The sequence below is a fragment of the Zalophus californianus genome, chromosome 13 (genome assembly GCF_009762305.2).
Source record: "Zalophus californianus isolate mZalCal1 chromosome 13, mZalCal1.pri.v2, whole genome shotgun sequence".
Classification (NCBI taxonomy): domain Eukaryota; kingdom Metazoa; phylum Chordata; class Mammalia; order Carnivora; family Otariidae; genus Zalophus; species Zalophus californianus.
In genome coordinates, this window is record NC_045607.1 from 9,764,695 (window position 1) to 9,785,124 (window position 20,430).

The 20,430-nt window shown below is 41.7% G+C and overlaps 1 protein-coding gene across 7 annotated transcripts in view; it reads left to right on the forward strand.

The window, feature by feature from the left end:
• The window catches only part of MAPKAP1 (MAPK associated protein 1), a 233,063-nt gene that overhangs the window by 117,886 nt on the left and 94,747 nt on the right, over positions 1-20,430 (forward strand). For all 7 annotated transcript variants that reach the window (XM_027616132.2, XM_027616126.2, XM_027616125.2 and 4 more), the window contains 2 exons: positions 4,687-4,863; positions 20,286-20,395. In XM_027616132.2, coding sequence (XP_027471933.1) covers positions 4,687-4,863; positions 20,286-20,395 — 287 coding nt within the window. The remainder of the gene's footprint in view (positions 1-4,686; positions 4,864-20,285; positions 20,396-20,430) is intronic.

Sequence of the window (20,430 nt, forward strand, 5' to 3'; positions counted from 1 at the left end):
GGACTTGATAGAGAAAATGACCACTTAGGAATCAGGGGATGTTGATGAGGCAGGCAATGCTGAGAGTCTCTAGGACAGGTGATTCTACAGTGGGGTGAGAGATTTCCCAACCTTCCTTGTACTGTTCTATATTTCTAAATTGTTCCATGTTTCTAATAAGCCTGCTTTGCCCTTATCAAAAAATAAGTTAAATATTTTATAAAGGAAAATGAAAGTTATACTTAGTCATTATGGGACATCTGGAAGGTACAGGAAAGAAAGTGCTCATTGCCTAAATGTAAACACAACCTTTGTAAACTTTTTGGTACTTTCCTTCTAGTTGTTTTATATGCATATAATTAAACATTTTTGCATCGTTGTAATAATTTCTCAGTGTTTTTTTCTCCATAAAAAAGTGAGGTATGTGGTGCCTGGGTGGCTCAGTCAGTTAAACATCCAACTCTTGATTTCGGCTCAGGTCTTGATCTCAGGGTTGTTAAGATCAAGCCCCATGTTGGGGTCTGCACTAGGCATGGAGCCTGCTTAAGATTCTCTCTCTCTCTCCCCCCCCACCCATCCCCCCCTTAAAGAAAGAAAAAAAAATAAGTGAGATGCCAGTACTCATATCTTGATGAACTGTAAAAATGCCTCTTTCATCCTCCCCTCTTCCTGGGCCTTTTTCTCCTTTTGTCTTGAATTACAATCTCTGACACATGTGCATTGCTTAGAAAGCCCCATTTGGTTAACAGATATCAATGTGACAAGCAAGGAAAAGAAAAAGAAAAGCTTATTACTTCTCTTCTTCTCGTTAGCACACACATCATTAATAATACCCTTTATGTTTTTTTCATGGGTAGAGTGATTCAGTCTACACATTCATATATTCATTCATTCAACAAATATTTGTTAAGTACCTTCTAAGTGCCAGCCATTTTACTCTTCAGTGAGGATGCAGAGACAATAGAAGAATCCTTGCTTTTTAGGAGAACATAGAACCATAAATAAGAAAAACATGTGATAAGTATACGTGGAAATACTAATCAAGTCCTGAAAGACCACAGAGGAGAATCACTTGGATTCTCTCTCCTAGAGATCCAAATGATTCTCCTAGAGAACTCAAGGAAAGCTTTTTATAGATAAGAAAACGGAGGAGCTCAGAGAGATTTAGTCACACAGCTGGTTAGTGGTCAAATTAGCGTTAAAACCAGATCTGACTGCAAAACCGCTCTTGATTCTACCAAACCAGGTCACAAGGAGGAAGCACCCCTGTTTTCATTGTTTTATAAGTTCCAGATGTCTGCATTTGGGGTATTCTTGAGTCATGGACCACAGCTTCCCCCTTTTTCTCTCCCTGTTTCAAAATGCCACCAGTTTCTGGTTTGATCAAAGAGTAACGGAATGGAAGTAAGGAGACCTGAGTTCTCTAGAACGAGCTTTGCCACTGTTTTAGCTGGGTTGTCGTGGGCATCTCTTCCCCCTCTGTAAAAGTGAAGAGGTTGAAATAAATCTTTCTAAGCTTCTAATTTTTTGTAAGTAGTATGTCATGGCTTCCTCCTTCTTTTCAAAGTATGTGGCATTTCCTTAGGAGCAAGAGTTCCCAAGGGCCTTGGCAAGTCTAGACACACCATGGAATTGGCAGAGGGATAGGTGGGGGACAAGGGTGAGGGCTCTTAACTGCCTGGGTTTGACTCAGGTGTGTCACTTACATGCTATTTAATCTTGAGCAAACCACTTAACTTCATTGAGCCTCACTTTTCTAATTTGTAAAACAGAAATAATAATAACTCACAGAGTTTGTGTGAAGACTCATTGAGCTTATGTATATACATCCACACTATTTTGCACGGTGTCTGGCACATAGCACTCAATGTAGCTAATGATACTAATGGCTATTGTGCTAGTACTAATTTGGAGTCCTGAAGAGGTTTTAGAAGTCAAAATACTATAGGGCACCTGGGCGGCTCAGTCGTTAAGCGTCTGCCTTTGGCTCAGGTCATGATCCCAGAGTCCTGGGATCGAGCCCCGCGTCGGGCTCCCTGCTCCGAGGGAAGCCTGCTTCTCCCTCTCCCACTCCCCCTGCTTGTGTTCCTGCTCGTGCTCTCTCTCTCTCTCTCTCTCTCTCTCTCTCTCTCTGTGTGTGTGTCAAATAAATAAAATCTTTAAAAAAATGTATTGTTTAAAAAAAAAAGTCAAAATACCACGGTAGCTTCTTTTATTAATGATTCCTTTATAAAGGCACAAAGGAACCAATATGTCCATGCATTGAATATGGAGTTTTAGTCATTTTCCCCTCAAATGTTCTATTAAGGGGTCAAAGGGTTGGAGTACTGTTTGCTACTAAATTTTACTCATGACCCAGAAAAGACTTCCATTAATCTTGTATAATATAGGGGGAATCATTCATTCTTTTCTTTGCTGTGTTTCCAGTGCTCAGAGCAGGCGACAGCACAGGGTAGTACTTTGCAAATGTGTTTTGAGTGAATAACTAATTTCACACTTTGTTTTTAAAAACTGAGGAGAATAGTAGCACTTGGCAGCGAATCTTTTGGCCCTTGGATCTTAGCCTGTGACAGTTGTTGAGTTTGTTTTGAAGGGGAAATGGGGGCATCCCATGACAATCAAAGCAGAATTCTTCTGATACCAATGTTTGGCTTTCTGCTTTGATCAATAGGCTTATTATTTGCCCTTGAAACCTCTATGGTGCTGGGGAATCACAGACATTCCTCAGGATGATTTACACGGCAATAAATAATCTGTGCTGTCCATTGCTTGCTTCATCAGTGTCTGCCCTGTTCGTAAAACCCTGGAGGCTCAGTGGCCCCGAGGCTGGAACACTGCCGATATGTTAACTCCAGAACATGTCCCTTAGCTTGATTGTTGTTTTGTTGCTGTAATATGCATCCACAACGCATTTTTAAGGATTGAGGTAACTGTAGAAGTTATTTTCCATCTGACTTTATTATAGTTACCATACCATTTATTTTTTACCTCTGTTATATGGTAGGCTCTGCATATATCATCTTCTCTAATCTTCATAACTACCTCTGAGTTAGGTGATTGTACCCTTTTTATAGAAGTGGAAACTCAAACTCAAGGAGGTGAATTTTATTTTGTGAAATCACATGGCCCATGAGTGCTGGAGCTTAGGTTTTTAACTCAGGTCTTTCTGGACCCAAAGCTCTTAGCTGCCATACCATGACACTTTCTTTATCTAAAGGACTTTTTTCTGCTGCTGTGTTTGGTGTTTAAGTTAGCAACCTCTTGCAAAGATCTGTAAGTTTCCCATATCATTCAGAGATGAATTTTAAATTTCTTAACAGCGTTGCAAATACATGAAATTTATAGTGACGAACATAGCCAGATTACTTTCTTGTTATCCATCCATTTAGCAAATTTACAGTTCCCATTAATTTTAATCTGTCCTTATTACCTGTTTTATATAATAAATATCTCTTAGTCATGACAGACTGAGTATAGATCACCTGAAGTAGGCTTTCTCTCAATAAGCAGAGTTGCTGCTAAAGATTTGTGAATTAATTGGGAAAATTGCAAATCAGGTAGTCAGTGAAATAATTCATTGTCACATCCAATCAATAAACTTTGTAAATCAACTCATTTAATTCAAAAAATGATCTATATAGATCAAGCAACCAATTAAACAATTAGCATACACTTTGCAATTAATTAATTTAAGCATCAATCATATAATTAAAACTCCAAATTTAAGCTGCATAATTTAGAACCCTACCGCCTTGTGAACTGTTAGGTTCATGTCTGTGAATGCTAGCAGATTAGCATTTTCACAATGCATCTTTGGAGCAGGGTATCTTAAAGTGCTTTTAATTGATTTTTAAGTTGTCTTTATGATGGTATAGTTTCCCACCCCTTTTCAGCAAATTGGCTTTTTACTTCCCCCAAAGAAAGAGGATGAAGTGTGTGTTGGCTCTAAGATGGGCAAGGCTGGAATCTAGGAGTACAGACTGGACGTTCTGGGGGTGTGAGGAAAGTCCAGAAGTAGTTGAGAGGGCCAGTTACCCGCATCAGGATAACTCAGGTCATTTGCTTTTACTCTGTTAAGTATCCTTGGTGTTTGGAAACAGATCTTGCCACGTGAGTCTGATACTCTTCAGATTCAGAGAAAGGAGAACCGTATGGATTGTCTTTGTTACCTTGAGTACTTCTCCTAACCTAGAACAGGTATTTTCTTAATCCTAACCGTAAATCAGAGGCCTCTGATTCCTCCCCTGCACCAATAATTTTTTCTCCTTTATAGTTTTGTTTGTGTCTCTTTTATGATATTTATTTTATGTATACTTATATTTAGTTAACTAAGAAGTGGTACTTACTTTTTCCCCTTGTTATACTGTAAGCTTCCTTGAGGGATAATACTAAATATCATCTTTGATTTAAGGGGTTAAGTTCTGCATCTTATCTATAACAGATGCTCAGTAAATATTTGTTGAAAGAATACAGTGCTGGAAAGGCCCTCATTTCACATTGTTTTTCTCCCCCTTTGTATTGCTCATGTTTTCTCTTTATCAAATGAAGTAGGATTTGGGGGAAATCTAACCGTATCACCAGGCTTTCGGGTAAAAAAAAAAACAAAAAACAGCAGTGTCCCAGTTTGCTTGCTGTATACCATAGCCTCTAGTCTCCTTATCCCTCCTTCATCTTGGTATTCACTCACCTTTTTGGTTTTCTTTTTAGTGACAATGTCAGTGCCTACTGCCTGCATATTGCTGAGGATGATGGGGAGGTTGACACAGACTTCCCCCCACTGGATTCCAACGAGCCCATTCATAAGTTCGGCTTCAGTACTTTGGCCCTGGTTGAAAAGTATTCATCTCCTGGTCTGACATCCAAAGAGTCACTCTTTGTTCGAATGTGAGTATTGACCTTTTACAGATCTCAGTATCTCATCTCTGCCTTCTAGGATTTTGGACTTGTTTTTGGTTTTGCTCATCATATGAATGATACTGGGTATCTGGATGTCCATCTGTAGTGACTTCTTCCAGGGAGATATTGGGGACACCATTTGCATTATATTTCATGCTTCTGCGCCTGGATTAAATGCAGACTGCTTTGCAGTAACAAATTGCATTAGGTAGATCTCTGAACATAATATCTGTGAACCAGGTCTTTGGACATACTGGGTGGGGTACTTTGGAGCCTGTGAAGCAAAAATTCTGGGTTTCCCTCTCTCTTCATGGACTCCAAAGTATATGAAAATGTGCATTGCAGCCACTTTTGTCTTGTGACTTAAAATACTTCTTTTCTTCTCCAACTTTGTTCAAATCAAATTTGATTTTTCCTCTCAGTTGCCTTCCCTTAGACTGATAAGGGATAAATTTTCCTGTGCTTTTGGCAGTCTGGTAAAACCTATAAATTATAAGCCCTTACCAGAAAAAAGTGTTTGTAAGGGCAAAAAATAAAATCCACAAGAATATAAAAGAATTCCATTATATTTAAATACTTTGGAAATTATTAAACAAATTTGTGATACAGTAATATGTTTGACTTTTTAAATACCAAGATCTAGCAGCCGGTCTAACTCCTGAAGTCTCTCGCTTCAAAGTAGTGATGAGTATAAATGATATTTGAGAAGTCTGCAACACCTGTAATGTGCTGTGTCATCTGTTTTTTCTGTTCATGACAGAGTTACCAGTACTAGTAATACTACTGTGATTTGTTGACTACATTTATAGTTCAAGGAAATGCTAAATATCAGAAGTTAATGAAAATAAAAATATAGGGCGCCTGGGTGGCTCAGATGCTTAAGCGTCTGCCTTCGGCTCAGGTCACGATCCCGGGGTCCTGGGAATCGAGTCCCGCATCGGGCTCCCTGCTCCTTGGTGAGCCTGCTTCTCCCTGTGCTTCTCTCTCTCTCTCCCTCCCTCTCTCTCCTCCTCTGTCTCTCATGAATAAATAAAATCTTTAAAAAAAAAAGAAAATAAAAATATAGACTCAAGTCTCTAGAGTGAGTTTTACCCAGAGGTCCCAGTTGTTAGAGGAAAGCCTGTGGCGTTTTCTAAGCACAGATTAAGCTTTGCTAACCTGTACTGAGACTGGCCCTCTCCTGGACCCTCTCCTGGGAACGATAGTGATCCTTTTGGCACCCCCTGCTGTTGGTAACCAGCAAATTCACTATCCACAGGAGGGATTGCTTTAGAGGACTTTTCCCTTGTCTCTTTAAAACATATTGCCTTTAGGGGTGCCTAGGGGCTCCTGGGTGGCTCAGTCGTTAAGCGTCTGCCTTCGGCTCAGGTCATGATCCCAGTGTCCTGGGATCGAGCCCCGCATCGGGCTCCCTGCTCTGTGGGAAGCCTGCTTCTCCCTCTCCCACTCCCCCTGCTTGTGTTCCCTCTCGCTGTCTCTCTCTCTGTCAAATAAATAAATAAAATCTTTAAAAAAATAAAATAAAACATACTGCCTTTGTTTCAGATTTTTACTGAAAAGAGGATTATGCCGCCTATGATATAGGAGTATTTTGTGTCTTTCTACCCTTGAACAAAGAAAGAATACCTGAGTATTGGGGGGAAGGGGGAGCTGGGGGCGATGACTCCAAGTTTTTGTACTTACTGTTTCATCCCTACTATGAAGTCTTGTTTGGTATATGTAACAGTAAATATTTTCCCTTTTTTAATGTTTCAGAGGGGCTAAAACAATGACACTGAAGAATGTTGAAAGTAATTGAAAACTTATGCAATAATTCCTCCTTCCTAACATAACTATTTTCATTTTCGTATCATTTCCATGTATATATATTACAGTTCCCATTCTAGTGTAACTATTGTGTTATTTTTACTTAAAATTACAAATATCTGATATCTGTTCTTAGTTCCTATAATCTACATTTATAATGTGCCAAGAATCTAGAGCAACCCTGTGCTCATGGGGCTTACTATCTAGTAGGGAGACGGTTTGTCACATCATTAAAATGTGATGAGCAGGGCGCCTGGGTGGCTCAGTTGGTTAAGCGACTGCCTTCGGCTCAGGTCATGATCCCAGAGTCCCGGGATTGAGTCCCGCATCGGGCTCCCTGCTCAGCAGAGAGTCTGCTTCTCCCTTTGACCCTCCCCCCTCTCATACTCTCTTTCTCTCTCTCATTCTCGCTCTCAAATAAATAAATAAATAAAATCTTAAAAAAAAAAAAAAATGTGATGAGCAGTACAACAGAAAAAGGTCCAGGCTGCCTCGGAAGCCTACCGTGGGATGTTTAGGTTGTTTTCTTGCTTTGGTTTTAATAAGTGATTCTATAATAATAGTCCTTATCCATATCCCTTTTATTTCTTCTGAATAACTTCCTTTGGACAGTTTCCTTTGGGTAGTAGTATCGGTCAGAGTAGAACCATCTTTAGACTTTCACTTTGTATTGACATGTAGCCTTCTGAAGGATGTTCCAATTTACAGTGCTACCAATAGAATTCATAAAAGTATCTTTTCAAAGTCTTACCGTCACAAAGTATCATTAGGACTTTTTTTCTTTTTACTTTAAAAGATGTATACAGGGGTATTTCAGTAGTCTCCACTTGCATTTTTGTTTGTTTATAAATGACTAAGGGAGTTGTTCTCATTAGTGCATAATTTTTACTGTATAAATATTAACATATGACCATCACATTCTTTTGAACTAAATGTCCTTTTTAAAGCAAGAGCTTTTAAATCATTGGTTTTCAACAGAATGGGGCCAGCAGTAGGCAGGATATACCTTCCCGGGAGAAGCCTCTAAAGTCTATGCAGGGTCTCCGTATGAACCCCAACAGGGTCTCCGTATGAACCCCAGCTTTGGAGACTGGGAGGAGAAAGAGGAAGAAAGGCAGAGAGTAACAACAACGGCTTTGAACTGAATACTCTTATTTCTTCCTGAATTACTCCCATCCCTGCACTTCGACTCCCAAACACACACACCCCAGTCGATACTTTTTCTATTTTAAAGTTCAAGAGAGCTTATTCAACATGTCTGGAGTGTTTCTGAAAACACGATGTAAAGTAAAATCTTTATGTGTGAGCATTTAGGAAAAAAAAATGTCAATAAATTTTCTGTTTCTTCTTTTTCTCAGTTGTCTGATGAAATAGTACAGATTACTGACCATTTGCCCCACGTGTATTTTCTTGCTTCAGCAACCTTCCGTTCACCTTGCTGGTCTATATTCTAAGTTAGAAAAGCCTCTCCTGCAAATGCAGGACAGAGCAGACCTTCAGGAGTCACCAGGGATGTGTCCAAAGTTTCAGAGAGTGAAGTCCCAGCAAAATAAGTAAAGCTGTTGGTCCTTTTCTGCATTAACCACTTTCTTCCCTGCATCTCTCTCCCAGAGGAGGATGGGCAGGGGGTGTCTGGGAAGACACTGAACTGAACCAGGAAGAGGGAGCTAGATTTTGACAATAAGCAGTGAATTAGTATTTACGGATTGAAAGTTGTGTATGTGTTATGCCATTTAATCTGAAAATAGCCTGGTTTTTATTATGACCATTTTAGAGACATGAAAACTGAGGCTGACAAGTATTGCTCTCAGGCCTGGATTTGCCCCCATGCATGACTGCAAAGTCCATGCTCTTTGCAACACCCTGCTGAGGGTTGGGATGGTGGTGGGGAATCTAGTGGTGGTCTCATCAATCAATTAAATCCCACTATCTTAAGGCCAACATTCAGCTACTATATATTATAGTGTAGTAGGTAAGAGCATGGGGGGCCTCTGGAGCCAGAATGCTTGGGTGCCATTCCTGACCTTACCCTCACTCGTGTGTGTGTGTAATCTTGGATGAATTGCTTAACTTTTTTGTGGCCCAAATGAGGATAATAATAATACCTACCTTATAGAGCCATGATGAGGATTCAATGAGTTGATATATGTAAAGCATTTAGAACAGTGCCTAGATTAGGTAAGCATTGTCTGAGCGTTTATCGCAGTTATTGTTGTTACGACTAGAAACCCTTTGAGGGCAAGAACTGGATCATTTATGCCCCACAACACCCAGCATAGATCCATTACTGTGGTAGGTACACCACAAATATTTCTTGAATGAACTGAATAGAACTCTTTGCTGCTTCTGCATTTTTCTTCTTCCCCTCCTTTCTGTTTTCTAGCAGAGAGGGGCAGAGTGTCGGTAGACATTGCTCCACTGGACTGAAAAGTTATTGGGACAACTGCTGAGTTAGGGGTAGGGGTGGGGGTAGGGGTACACATTGGCAGGACACTGGAGATCTGTAGACTTCAAATCAGCCCTCTTACGGGCAGACATCCTTTAAGAGATAGTAGCAAGACTATAAACTCCTTGAAGAGAGGGTGCACATGGTCTTATTTATCTCTATATCCTTGGCAGCCAGCAGGGCTTTGTAGAGAAGGAATGGATGAATCTTCAGGTGTCTTTGGGCTGCATTGGAGGACCCCTGACCAAACTTCCTCTCCTCCTTCACTTTCTGAGCCCACCTAGCTCCTTGTTCCTGCTTTTTGAATACCATGAAGCCCCCAGCTTGCCTTCTCGCTTTCTGTGGCCCTCACACCACCCACCTCACCCCTCACATCTCCCATATACCATCTTTTCCCACTCCAGGCGAGGCTGCACAGACTTTGAACTTCAGCTAACCTGGGTTCAAGTTTCAGTTTCACTGGCAACTTGCTACATGACCGTAGTCATGCTATATCTGTATATATCTGTAAAAATACATACATATTTACAGATACATATCTGTAAAATGAGGGGAATAATAACTACCTCGTGGAATTGTCATGAGGAATGTTCTTAAATGTAAGTAATGTATAGACCTCTTTTAAAGGAAAATTAATTCTCCTGAAGCCTCAATGTTTGCCTAAATTTGTTTTATTATAAAGTTACTTAAATACACTTAAAAATTCTAGCTATAAAATTCCATGTCTTTATGCAATCCAAACAAAATTACAAATTAAATACAAATAAAACTATAACATTAATAAAATACAAATTAACTTAAACGCAACAGATGATGTTCTGCTCTGATTAAAGTCACTGATGTTGGATTTAATGGGTGTTAAATGTTTTACTTGTCAACTTGAGTTTTTTGATTTTCATGTGAAACATTGACTACCATATTAATATTTGTCCTTTTAAACAGTGAGTATATTTTTAACTACTAGTCCATTATTTTAATGAGCCAGTTGATTTATAGTGCATCCTTCCCCCAAGTTTTAAATGTGCTTTCCTGGAAAAGTAAACGATAACCGATTTATGTCAGTTTGCCCAGGACTTTCCCTGTTTTGAAATTCAAAGTCCTATACCCAGGAGCATCCCCCTCAGCCCCTGGTGAACCAGGATAATTGGTCACCCTACCTTCTGCTGTTGTCCGTTGGTCTGTACATAGGTGGGTTCTCTGCTTGATCGATTGCTGCGCACAGTGTGACTTGGGCACTCAGAGCACGAATTCTTCGGAGTTCAAGCGAGTTCCGTAGAGAGAGCCTTGTGCCGCTTCTCCCCTCACTTTTCTCTGTTCAGCGAACTGTCTGCATGCAACTTGCAGTGGTGTCATTTGGCTTTTACTGAATCTATTAGTGATGTTAAATAACTCTAGCTGCTGGAACACAGAACCCCCAAATCTCACCAGCTTATCCAGCAAGTTGGCAGACTTCTTCTATGAAGGGCCAAGTAGTAAATATTTTAGGCTTGTGGGCCATACATCTCTGTAACTCAACTCTGCCATAGTAGTAAGAAAGCAGCCACAGACAGCAATACATCAGTGAATGGGCATGGGGTAGATTTGTTGACCCTGGCTTATTCTAGTGAGTTTATGTCCTGTTTAGATCCATCTGATGAGGGTCTGGTTGCTGTCCTGGGTATTTCTCCTCTAAGCAGTGATTCAGGGCTCCTCTAGCTGGGTAGGGAATGGGGAACGTGGAAGTCTAGGAGTGGCCTACATCTCTATGTATCAATCTGTTGCTTATATAAGTTATTATATATATATAACCCATATATAATTTTGCTTTTCTAAATATACATCATATGTTTATGATATGTGTGTGTGTGTGTGTGTGTTTTCATGATTTTCATTAAACTAAAAGCAAAACTTCTAAATTCTAAAACTTAGCCTGTGAATTCATCTGTTGATCCTGGGGGCTGTTGAACCTAAGGTAGGAAATGCTGGTAGGAAGATGTCAGCTCAGACCCTGGTATGTAGGCAGTGTTACATAGTTGCTATTTTTGTTATTTCTGTGAGAGATTTATTGGCCTGAATAATTTACACTAAGGTGTGTATGGGGTTTAACTCTTCTTTGGGTTATTTATTACATAATGAACACATGTCCATCCTAGAAAAATTAGAACATAGAGCTATGTTTCTTCCTACAATAGAAAATTTAAACTTTCACTTTGTTCCATCATTCAAGGTAGTGACTTTTTAAGTTATAGAATTATGTATGTTTAAAAAGAGGAGGGGCCGCCTGGGTGTGGCTCAGTCCGTTGAGCATCCAACTCTTGATTTTGGCTGAGGTCATGATCTCGGGGTCGTGTGAGATTGAGCCCCTCCTCAGGCTACGTCCTAGGTGTGGAGCCTGCTTGGGATTCTCTTACTCCTCCCTCTTCCTCTGCTGCTCCACCTCTCCCACTCCCGCTCTCATGTGCGTGGGTGCTGTCTCTGTGAAAAAAAAAAAAATTTAAAAAGAGGAGCTAGTTAACTTAAATGAGCCCCCAGTTGGGGAAGTGTTCTGTGGAGAAGGATGTGAAGCTGGGTGACTTCTGATGTTCTTACTGAGTCAGTGGGACCAGCCTTCTCTTCCCAGGCCCTTGGTCCCAGGGAACTCCCAGACACGGAGTTGTTTGGGGAGGGAGAATGGATTATGCTAACAACTTGCAAATTAGGAGCGCGCTAAGGGAAACTCTCTCCTTTAGCAGACAGGCGAGTGGATTTCTAAGATACCCATTGTTCATGATTGATTTTGGACAGACCCAATGTATATATAAACAGGAGTCTCTAACTTGCTGACTGCTACCTGCTCTGAGCCTAAGCATTGAAGTTGTTTGGCTATTAGGAGTGTGGAAGGGGAGAAGTAGGAGGCAGAAGTATGGGGGTGTCTGGTTAAGTAGGAGGCAGAAGTATGGGGGAGTCTGGTTGGCTCCCAGAACTAAATAGCTGGATCTCAGCTGGTTCCCAATATCTAAAGAAGTGTTCCTTGCTAGCAGTGACCAAGCCAAGGTGTGCTGGGCCTTTAGACGTGGGTAGGACGAGGGAGGATGAGATCTTGGAGTGCACAGGGGGAGGAGCCTGCTCTGTCCCTCGTCTCCCATTCCCCAGTACAGGGCCAATTCAATTAGAACGCGTGGAACTGAATTGAGTTTACAAATGGCACTGACAACAGCAACTGTGATGGTGTCATTAGATGTGTTGCCGTTAACATTTCACACCGAGATCCTACTCTGGAGTCCAGAAGAAGGGTTTTAGAAAGAGAAGAAAAGTCCAAACCAGTAAAATGGACAGAATCCCCCTAAATCAGAAGTCAGTAAGAACAGGTAAACCGCCCTCCTATACATGTGTTTTACTTAAAATGTTTGTTACATCAGGTAGATATGGGGAAGGAATGTTTCTAACCAATAGCTGCAGAGCAGAGCAAATAGAATCCAGCTAGGATTTTGCTGTTTGGGAAGGGGACCACTGGGTAGTCGGTACAGGGTCTTCCACCAGTAGCCGGGCTGCCTTGGGCATTGTGGCCCAAAGAGTTCCCAGAGACTGCTGTGGCTTCTCTTGGCTCTGTATAAAGGGAAAGGTTAGCTGCTTTTTAAGAGGTGTGCAGATTCATTGCTCTTGGCTGTATGAGGACTTTTCAAAAGGGTTGGTAGTTTTGGTATACCCTCTTGATAAGATCTCCAGAGTACACCCCATGTGACCAGACTTTTTTGAAAGGATATCATCAGTTTGAAGCCTCTCCTACTCTTATGTGATGCTGCTTTGTGGTCTGGAGAGGAGGGGGGAAAAAGGAAATGAGCATTTTTGCACACTCACTCAGTTTGGTGCCCCTAGTAGCCATTATCCCATTTATTCCTTATAACAAATTCATTTTTATAATATAGGAGCTGAGGATCGGAGACAGGTAGTTACTTGCTCAAGGTCATACAGTTTGGTAAGGGGCAGAGCTAAAATAGGATAAGGAAAAAAAAAAGATGCCTGTATTCTTTGTAACCAGGCCTGACAATATGGGTATAAATTATCTTATTTATTGTTTGCTCGAGTCATAGAAGACCAACTGTGTGTTGTTTCTTTTCACTCTGTTGTATTAGCAAACATTTTCATTGTCCAGATTGTCCTCATGTACAGAAATGTAACATATGCAGCCTGTTTAATTTTGTATTTGTAAATCTGACTTGATTTCCTTTTTGGCAACAGCTACTGTCTAGAGAAAAGAGAAAATTTTTCTTTGTGTCTGTTTACAGTGACAGAAATATTGGAGCAAGTAATAAAGATGGAAAGCATTAATTACATACTTCTAAGAATTTAAAGGTCAGACAAGCTAAATATGTATGTTTTGCTCACTGGAATGTCTGTTGAAACTGTGCCAGGATACGCTTTGTTCCTACAATAAAAGCACACATTTTAGATAGCCATCAACTTACTTTGGTATCCAAAAATTATACCAGATTGTTGCTTTAGTTGCTATATATCTTAAAAGTTTAGGACTCATCTTTCTGACATTAATGTGATTTGTTTCATGATCCACCCCCTTTGGCCATGTTTAGTTACTATGTCTCATTTTGATTTCCTCTGTTCTCCCCTCAGCTTATGCTGGAGTCTGTCAGCTGCTGCTATGTACATGTCAGGCTAGTGGCTTGTAATGTTTATTAATACAATGTCAGTCTTGCTGTTGAAAAAACTGTGATGCTTCTCAGAAGGTTGCAATAGAACGAAGCATTTGATTTCCAGATCCTGTCTGCACTGCATGGTGAATACATTCTCAGATGTTATGCAGTTCACTGACCTGACAGTTATGGAACCCCGCCTGGGACCCCATTTCAGCAGGACATATTTGAGCAGAAACAGTTTGCAAAACTTTACACACTTAAACTCCTGCCAAGGCAAACTGTTAGCCACTTGAGTTTGTTATAAATACCCAGTGGCAGTGGTTGGAAGTAGCCCACGGTGTGTTTTATATTCTGAACTGAATGTGAATGTCTTTGCGGTTATATAGAGTAGTAAATAATTGAGTTTGATTAGGGAGAGGGACCTCATTATCCCCCACCTGTGCCCAGCTGGAAGGGGAGGGTCGAAATGAAGCCATTAGCTGTCTCTCTTACTGGCATCTCAAAGAGCTCAAATACATCTGTGTCTTATTTTCTTTTCTGGCACAATCAGTCGAGCAAGCTAAGCAGGCATGACCGGATTTGGCAAGTCCCAAGGACTCTGGCAAAGATACACAAGGAGAAGGCGGAGGGCAGTCATTTTGGCTTCTCACTGCCCATTAGTCTAGCGAGTTATGTTTTTGGAAAATGTCTGTTTTGAAAAAGAGTACTTTGTCCAATGTCAAACATCACATACTCACACAATATGCTTTGATCTTTAAAAAAAAATTTTTTGTCAGTGCAGGGGGAAACAAAATGTGGCATTCACACTAGTGTAAACTCTCTTTATGGATAAAGTAATACCCGGAGGACTTGCTTTAAAGCAGGCATGCTGCAGTTATTACAAGGCTTTCTCTTGCTCATATATTTTCATTTTCTACTTTGAAGTGCTGGAGAATGAACATGCATGGAACTGGGACCAGCGCAGGCCGGGAACTGGAGGAGTGTGTCTTCATCCCTGTTATGACCTGGTCAGAAGTGGAGAATCGAGTGCTACTCTTGGCAGCCTTTTCCCACTTCCACAAACTGAGACTGTGGCTCAAGAAACCATGACATTCTCCAAAGGCTTTTAAAAAGGGATCTCGTGGGGCACCTGGGTGGCTCAGTCAGTTAAGCATCTGCCTTATGGTTCAGGTCATGGGATCGAGCCCCGCATCGGGCTCCCTGCTCTGCCAGGAGCCTGCCTCTCCCTCTCCCTCTGCCTGCTGCTCCCCCTGCTTGTGCTCGCTCTCTCTGTCTCTCTGTCAAATAAATAAATAAAATCTTTTTAAAAAGGGGGGAGGGATCTTGTAGTTCATATGGTTAGTCTAAGAGTTGGGGCATTTATAATCAAACTGAATGTTACAGTGGAAGTTGAGCCTTTGCCGCAGATTGGTCAGTAGTTCCTATCCGGAGGATGTGCTCTCTGGAAGTCTCTTCTTCCCGTAAGTCCTCAAGGCTCCCTTCTGGGCTATAGAGAGGTTTAAAACTCAGGCTTTGGTGTCTGGCTGCCCTGGGTTCAACTCCTGGCTCCTACACTTAGCTGCGTAACTCCAGGCAGGTGTCCTAACCTTGCCCAAGCTCAATTTCCTCCATCATAAAATGGGACTGATAATAGCACGTACCTTTTCTGGGAGGATTAAGTGCTCAATAAATGTTGACAGTTTTCATCATATCTTTTATCACTTCCTTGTACGTAGAAAAGCCATGGTTATTATACTAAGCATTTATTATATAACAGGTATTATGTTAACTACAAATATTTAGCCCTCACGATAATCTTCTACTCTAAGAATTATCCCCATTTTGTAGATGAGGAAACTGGAAGCTAGAGAGAGAGAGAGATTGTATCATTTATCCCAGGAAGGTAGAGCTGGGACTCCACAACAGGTTCTACTCTAGAGCTTGCTGTGCTTTGCTGCCTTCTGGTCACCACCATCTTTCTTAGCATGATATAGAGCTAAATGATCACTGTGTTTTGAGACTTCTCCATTAAGAAGCTCTCTGATCCCCTTCCCCTTCCCCGGCTCGGCTAAGTGCCTCTGTGTTTGGTAGCACTCGGAGCTGGCTTCCATCTTTGTACTTACCGCATAGCACTATAATTCTTTGTTTGCTTCTTTGTCTTTCTCTCCCACTGGACTGTGCTCCTTGGTTTAGGGACCATATTGTTGATTTCTGAATTCAAAATTGAGATCTTTAATCTTTAATAGAGTGACTTCAGATAAATTCCCTAATGCCTCCAGCCTCGGATTCTGTAAAATGGATATAATAATAGCACCTGTTTTAGGATTGAATGAGTTAATACAGATTTTAAAAGCTTAACATAGCACCTGGCACATAGTAAACGTTCAGTGCATAGTAGTTGCTATTATTACTGTTGTAATTGTTGAATAATAACTTGTACTGTGCAGCTCAGAAAGCTCTTAATAAGTCTCATTGAATTTCTCTGCACCACTACCATGATTTTTTACTTCCCTCATCCCCATCCAAAGCCAGTGAGTTAAGCTGAGGTGCAGTATACCCACTTCTCTGGCTTACTCTCTCAAAAATGAAAGCCTTGAACATGGAGCCCTAAGTGCTCTTCTATGAGCTTCAGAGGAGGCTTGATGCCTTGGCCAGAAGTTGCTTGCTTGTAGTGCCCCTGACTGTTGCTACCATGTCCAGCAGATTGCACATTTTAATGGCCCTGTGTTACCAATTATAAACAATGGCTGGAATCCATTCCCCCAACTAAGCAATGTCTGCTGACGGGGTAGGGGAGAGGGGGTGAATGGGGCCTCTTCTCTTGGAGTGATGACTTAGGACAAGGGGAACCCAAGAGCACTAACATTTCTAAGCTCCTTTTACTGTTTGTCAACCTTAACACCAGGTGCTTGGCATTCGTTGTCTGTTGTGTCCTCTCTGACAATTCTGTAGGGAAGCGGCCTCCTTATTTCATGGATGTAGCTGAGGTTCCCACATGTTAAGGCAACATTTTGGTTAGCCATGGAACCAGAATGTGAACCAAAGCATATTTAACTCGCAGTCCAGGTGTTTTCCTCTCCAGTATGTTGCCTCCCAACTTGGATTCTGCTTCCAGCGCTGTCCCTATAAATAGACTCTAAGCTTTTCAGATAAGGACCTGTGCCCCATCACCTCTGGTTTAATATTTAACAGAGAAATGCTCATCGTGTTAGGTTAATGTGGGTATAAAAACTTCCCTTTGGTAGCTGAGTGGCTTTGCACTGGGACAGAGCTGAATTCCTCAAGTGAGTAATCTCTTTTTAAAATGCCCATACGTTTTTCAGTGGTTACGAGACTTGACAGGACCTAACTTTGAATTGACTGAAGCACTCCGGGCGGCATTTAGTCAGCTCTGAAGTGGCTCTGCATCCTAGACCCGGCACAGGCAGCGCAAGGAGCTGTGGAGGGCAGCTGCTTTGCTCAGGGCCCCTCCGAGTGCCCTGCTGTGGTGGCAGACAAGCTGTCTGCCCACGAGGGAAGCAGGAGGACGAGCAGTTTCTGAGCCGAGACCCTGGGTTTGTAGTCCATCTGTCTCTCCATCGGCCTGTCTGTCTGAGGGCTCATCACCCTCAGCACAGGCCACACCTCAGAGACTGGAATGCAGGGCCGCACCAAAGGGAGGCAGGACTAGCGAGTGCCCTACCTACCTGCTGCCAGCATTTCCCCCGAGATCAGTGTCTCCTCGGTCACACACCCAGTGCCCAGCACTAAATAAAAAGCAGCTCTGAAAGATGTATTTCAATAGACTTTTTAGAAAGCCCGTAAAAATTCCTGGATATAAAGAAATGAGGCATAAAACCCAGAATGTTTGGAAATCAAGCTGAAAATTGTGGGAGCAAGTCTCCATATCCATTTATTAAATGGGAGCATAACTTAACAGTTGCACCTAGATGTGTTCTGGGAACCACTTCGATTCTGGGCACCCGTAAGTGCTGTAGACTTGGGGCAAGATCCAAAGTTGGTGTTTGGAGGGAGAGAAGCGAGTGGAGTGGGAGACTGACCTAAGGAAGCTTTCATTAGGTCTGGTTGAGTGTGCAGTATGTGGGTCACAACCTCCTTCTCCTTTTAATGTGCACGATTTTACTGAAATGGAGCCCCAGAGTAAGATACCGCACACTCGTGAAGGCACGTTCTGAGCGCCGTGCGTGCCCCTTCCCTTCACTGTTGTTTTCATTTTCCTCTCCTGAACCTTGCTACCCTGGCTTCAGCACGGAGGCTGTAAAGGAAGATGGAGAGCCGAGTTACCTCAGAATGATCACTATCGTTAACATTCACGGGTGGTTCACTTATCATTCCTGACTGCACAGACATGGCAGCCGCTCGGAAGCGTCCGCAGGTGTAGCATGGTGATACATATTACATTGTGCCACAATGGATTTATGTATTCTGTAACAAAAGAAAAGTGTAATGAAAAAATACAGAAGGTAATCCTTTATTCCTCCACTGCACAATTTATCAGTAATGCCTGTGGATGATAAGTGCCAGGGATTTCCTCTGCTTGCTTTAACCTTGTCACCCAGGTACGTTTTGGTAAAATGACAGAAAAATACAGACTAGGGATTTTCCTCTGTTCAAAAATCTTTTAAAAGGCCACTTTTAACTTATGGAAGTTAGTCCAAACGCAAGGCTTCCTTTTGAGCTTCTAGTCTGCCTTTGCTAAAAAAGATAAACGTATTCGTTTGAAATAATGCTGTCAGCCAGCAGATTAGAAGAGAATGTAAACAATTTATAAGCAGACTCAAATCTAAAATAGTTCAGGTGGAACCCAGGTAGATGGGAGTTCGTGAGATCTAGCCCAGTACTAGTTTGTGCGTACCCGAGAACTTGTGTTCCCTTTTAGGCCCCATTCACCCATTGCCCAACATATTGTCACAGATGGAGCGCGTACTGACTTCTGAGGAGAGAGCAGGGCAAGACAAGCCTGAATGTGGATGATTGGCGTTTGTTCCAAACACACGCTGGCCTAGTGCCAGAGCAAATACCCCCAAGTTTATAAATGCATAAGGCACTTTACATTTCAGTGCTCTTGCCAAAGTATCACTTACTGCATCGCTCCTTAAATATAGTTTTTTAAAAAAGAGCTATTTCTTATTTTGCTTTGATCAGTAAAATAAACTTTTAAAGATTGTTCTGGGATGGGGTCCAGCTTCTGAGGTAAAGAATGGCTGGAGCTCAGGCATGATTCAGTAACAGAGTGTTCAGTAAAATTAGCTTGACAGTTCTCAGGCCTGCTGTTCAATAGCAAGAACTTGACCAAGTTAAAATGGATGATCGTGCTGGCTAGACCAGCGTCGGCTTTTGCTTTTTAACAAATGGAATGTCAAGGATTAAACAGCAAGCCGTATGGAGAGGAGGGGTGTGGAGATGTCTTTGTATTAGGGAAGCAAATTGGGTCCTTGGTTTTGAGATCGGCCCCCAGCCCCTGTGGAAAGCCAGCCACCTGGTTGGGTCCAAACTAGGTCCCAAAGAGGTTTAAGGCCTCTTCTCAGCCTGTCCTACCATGGGGAAGCTTTTCCATGGCTTAGCTTGAGGCTTGGCTTTTCTTTCGGATTTCTTGTCAGTATGAAGTTCTGCCATATTTTTTGGCTGTGTGTTCTCCTTTGAGATTCTTATGAGGAAATGGGAAGGCGACCAAACTCCTTGTGGTAATTCCCATGTTCCATAGTTGGAAACTTGGGTCCCATTTGTTAGATGAGCTGCTTGGAATTGGCCTGTTTTGTTCTGGTGCCTGAGCATAGTGAGTAGTATTTGTGATACTTGCTATTGCAATTAACAGTCTTCGTGAAGTTATACCTCACCCAGGGATGGGCTTCTGTGTTTAGGGTACTTGTTCCCTACCAGTTTTTTCCTATCTAAATGAACCACTCCCTCCAAATTTGACTGACTAGAAATTTACAAGTAGTGTCAGTATTTTGTGTTGTAATTATTTATACTTGATTTCATATTTTGTTTGACCTTCTAGGGCTAAATAAATTAAAACATTCCTACTGAAGTATATACAGACCGTACGTTTAAAATTTATTTGTTTACTTACTAGCCAGTTAGGAAGAGCCTTTTTCTCCTTATTCTCAATTGATTTGGGCTATCGTATGTTCCCCTCCATCTTCCTCCTCCCCCCATCCTCACCCCGTGACATTTTTCCTCTAGGGCTCCATGAGCTTTAATGTGATGGTAGTATCTGCCTGCAGTGACATCTACTGACACAAGCCAAGTCTCTTGTCCATCCTTGCTCCAGGATTTGGCTTGGGAGCCAACATGAGTAACCCACAGTACTAGTGACCCACACAGACCAGTTAGATTCAATTTGAGGTAATTTAGAAAAACATTCCCTAACGCTGACCTTTCTTTCACTTAGAACTATTTATACCGGAATGCCTCTCTCTCTCTCTCTCTCATTAGAAGTTAGTCGGTTTTTAAATAATTGGCACTTTGAGGTACACTCAGTACACTTTATTAAACACAGTGAAGACTGCAATAACATTCCTCTGGTTGAATGTTAGTGATGATTTAATATTTGTCTTTTCCTACAGAAATGCTGCTCATGGATTCTCCCTTATTCAGGTGGACAACACAAAGGTCACCATGAAAGAAATCTTGCTTAAGGCAGTGAAGCGCAGAAAAGGATCCCAGAAAATTTCAGGTGAGACCCTGGAAATAGAAGCTTAACCGTTAGTT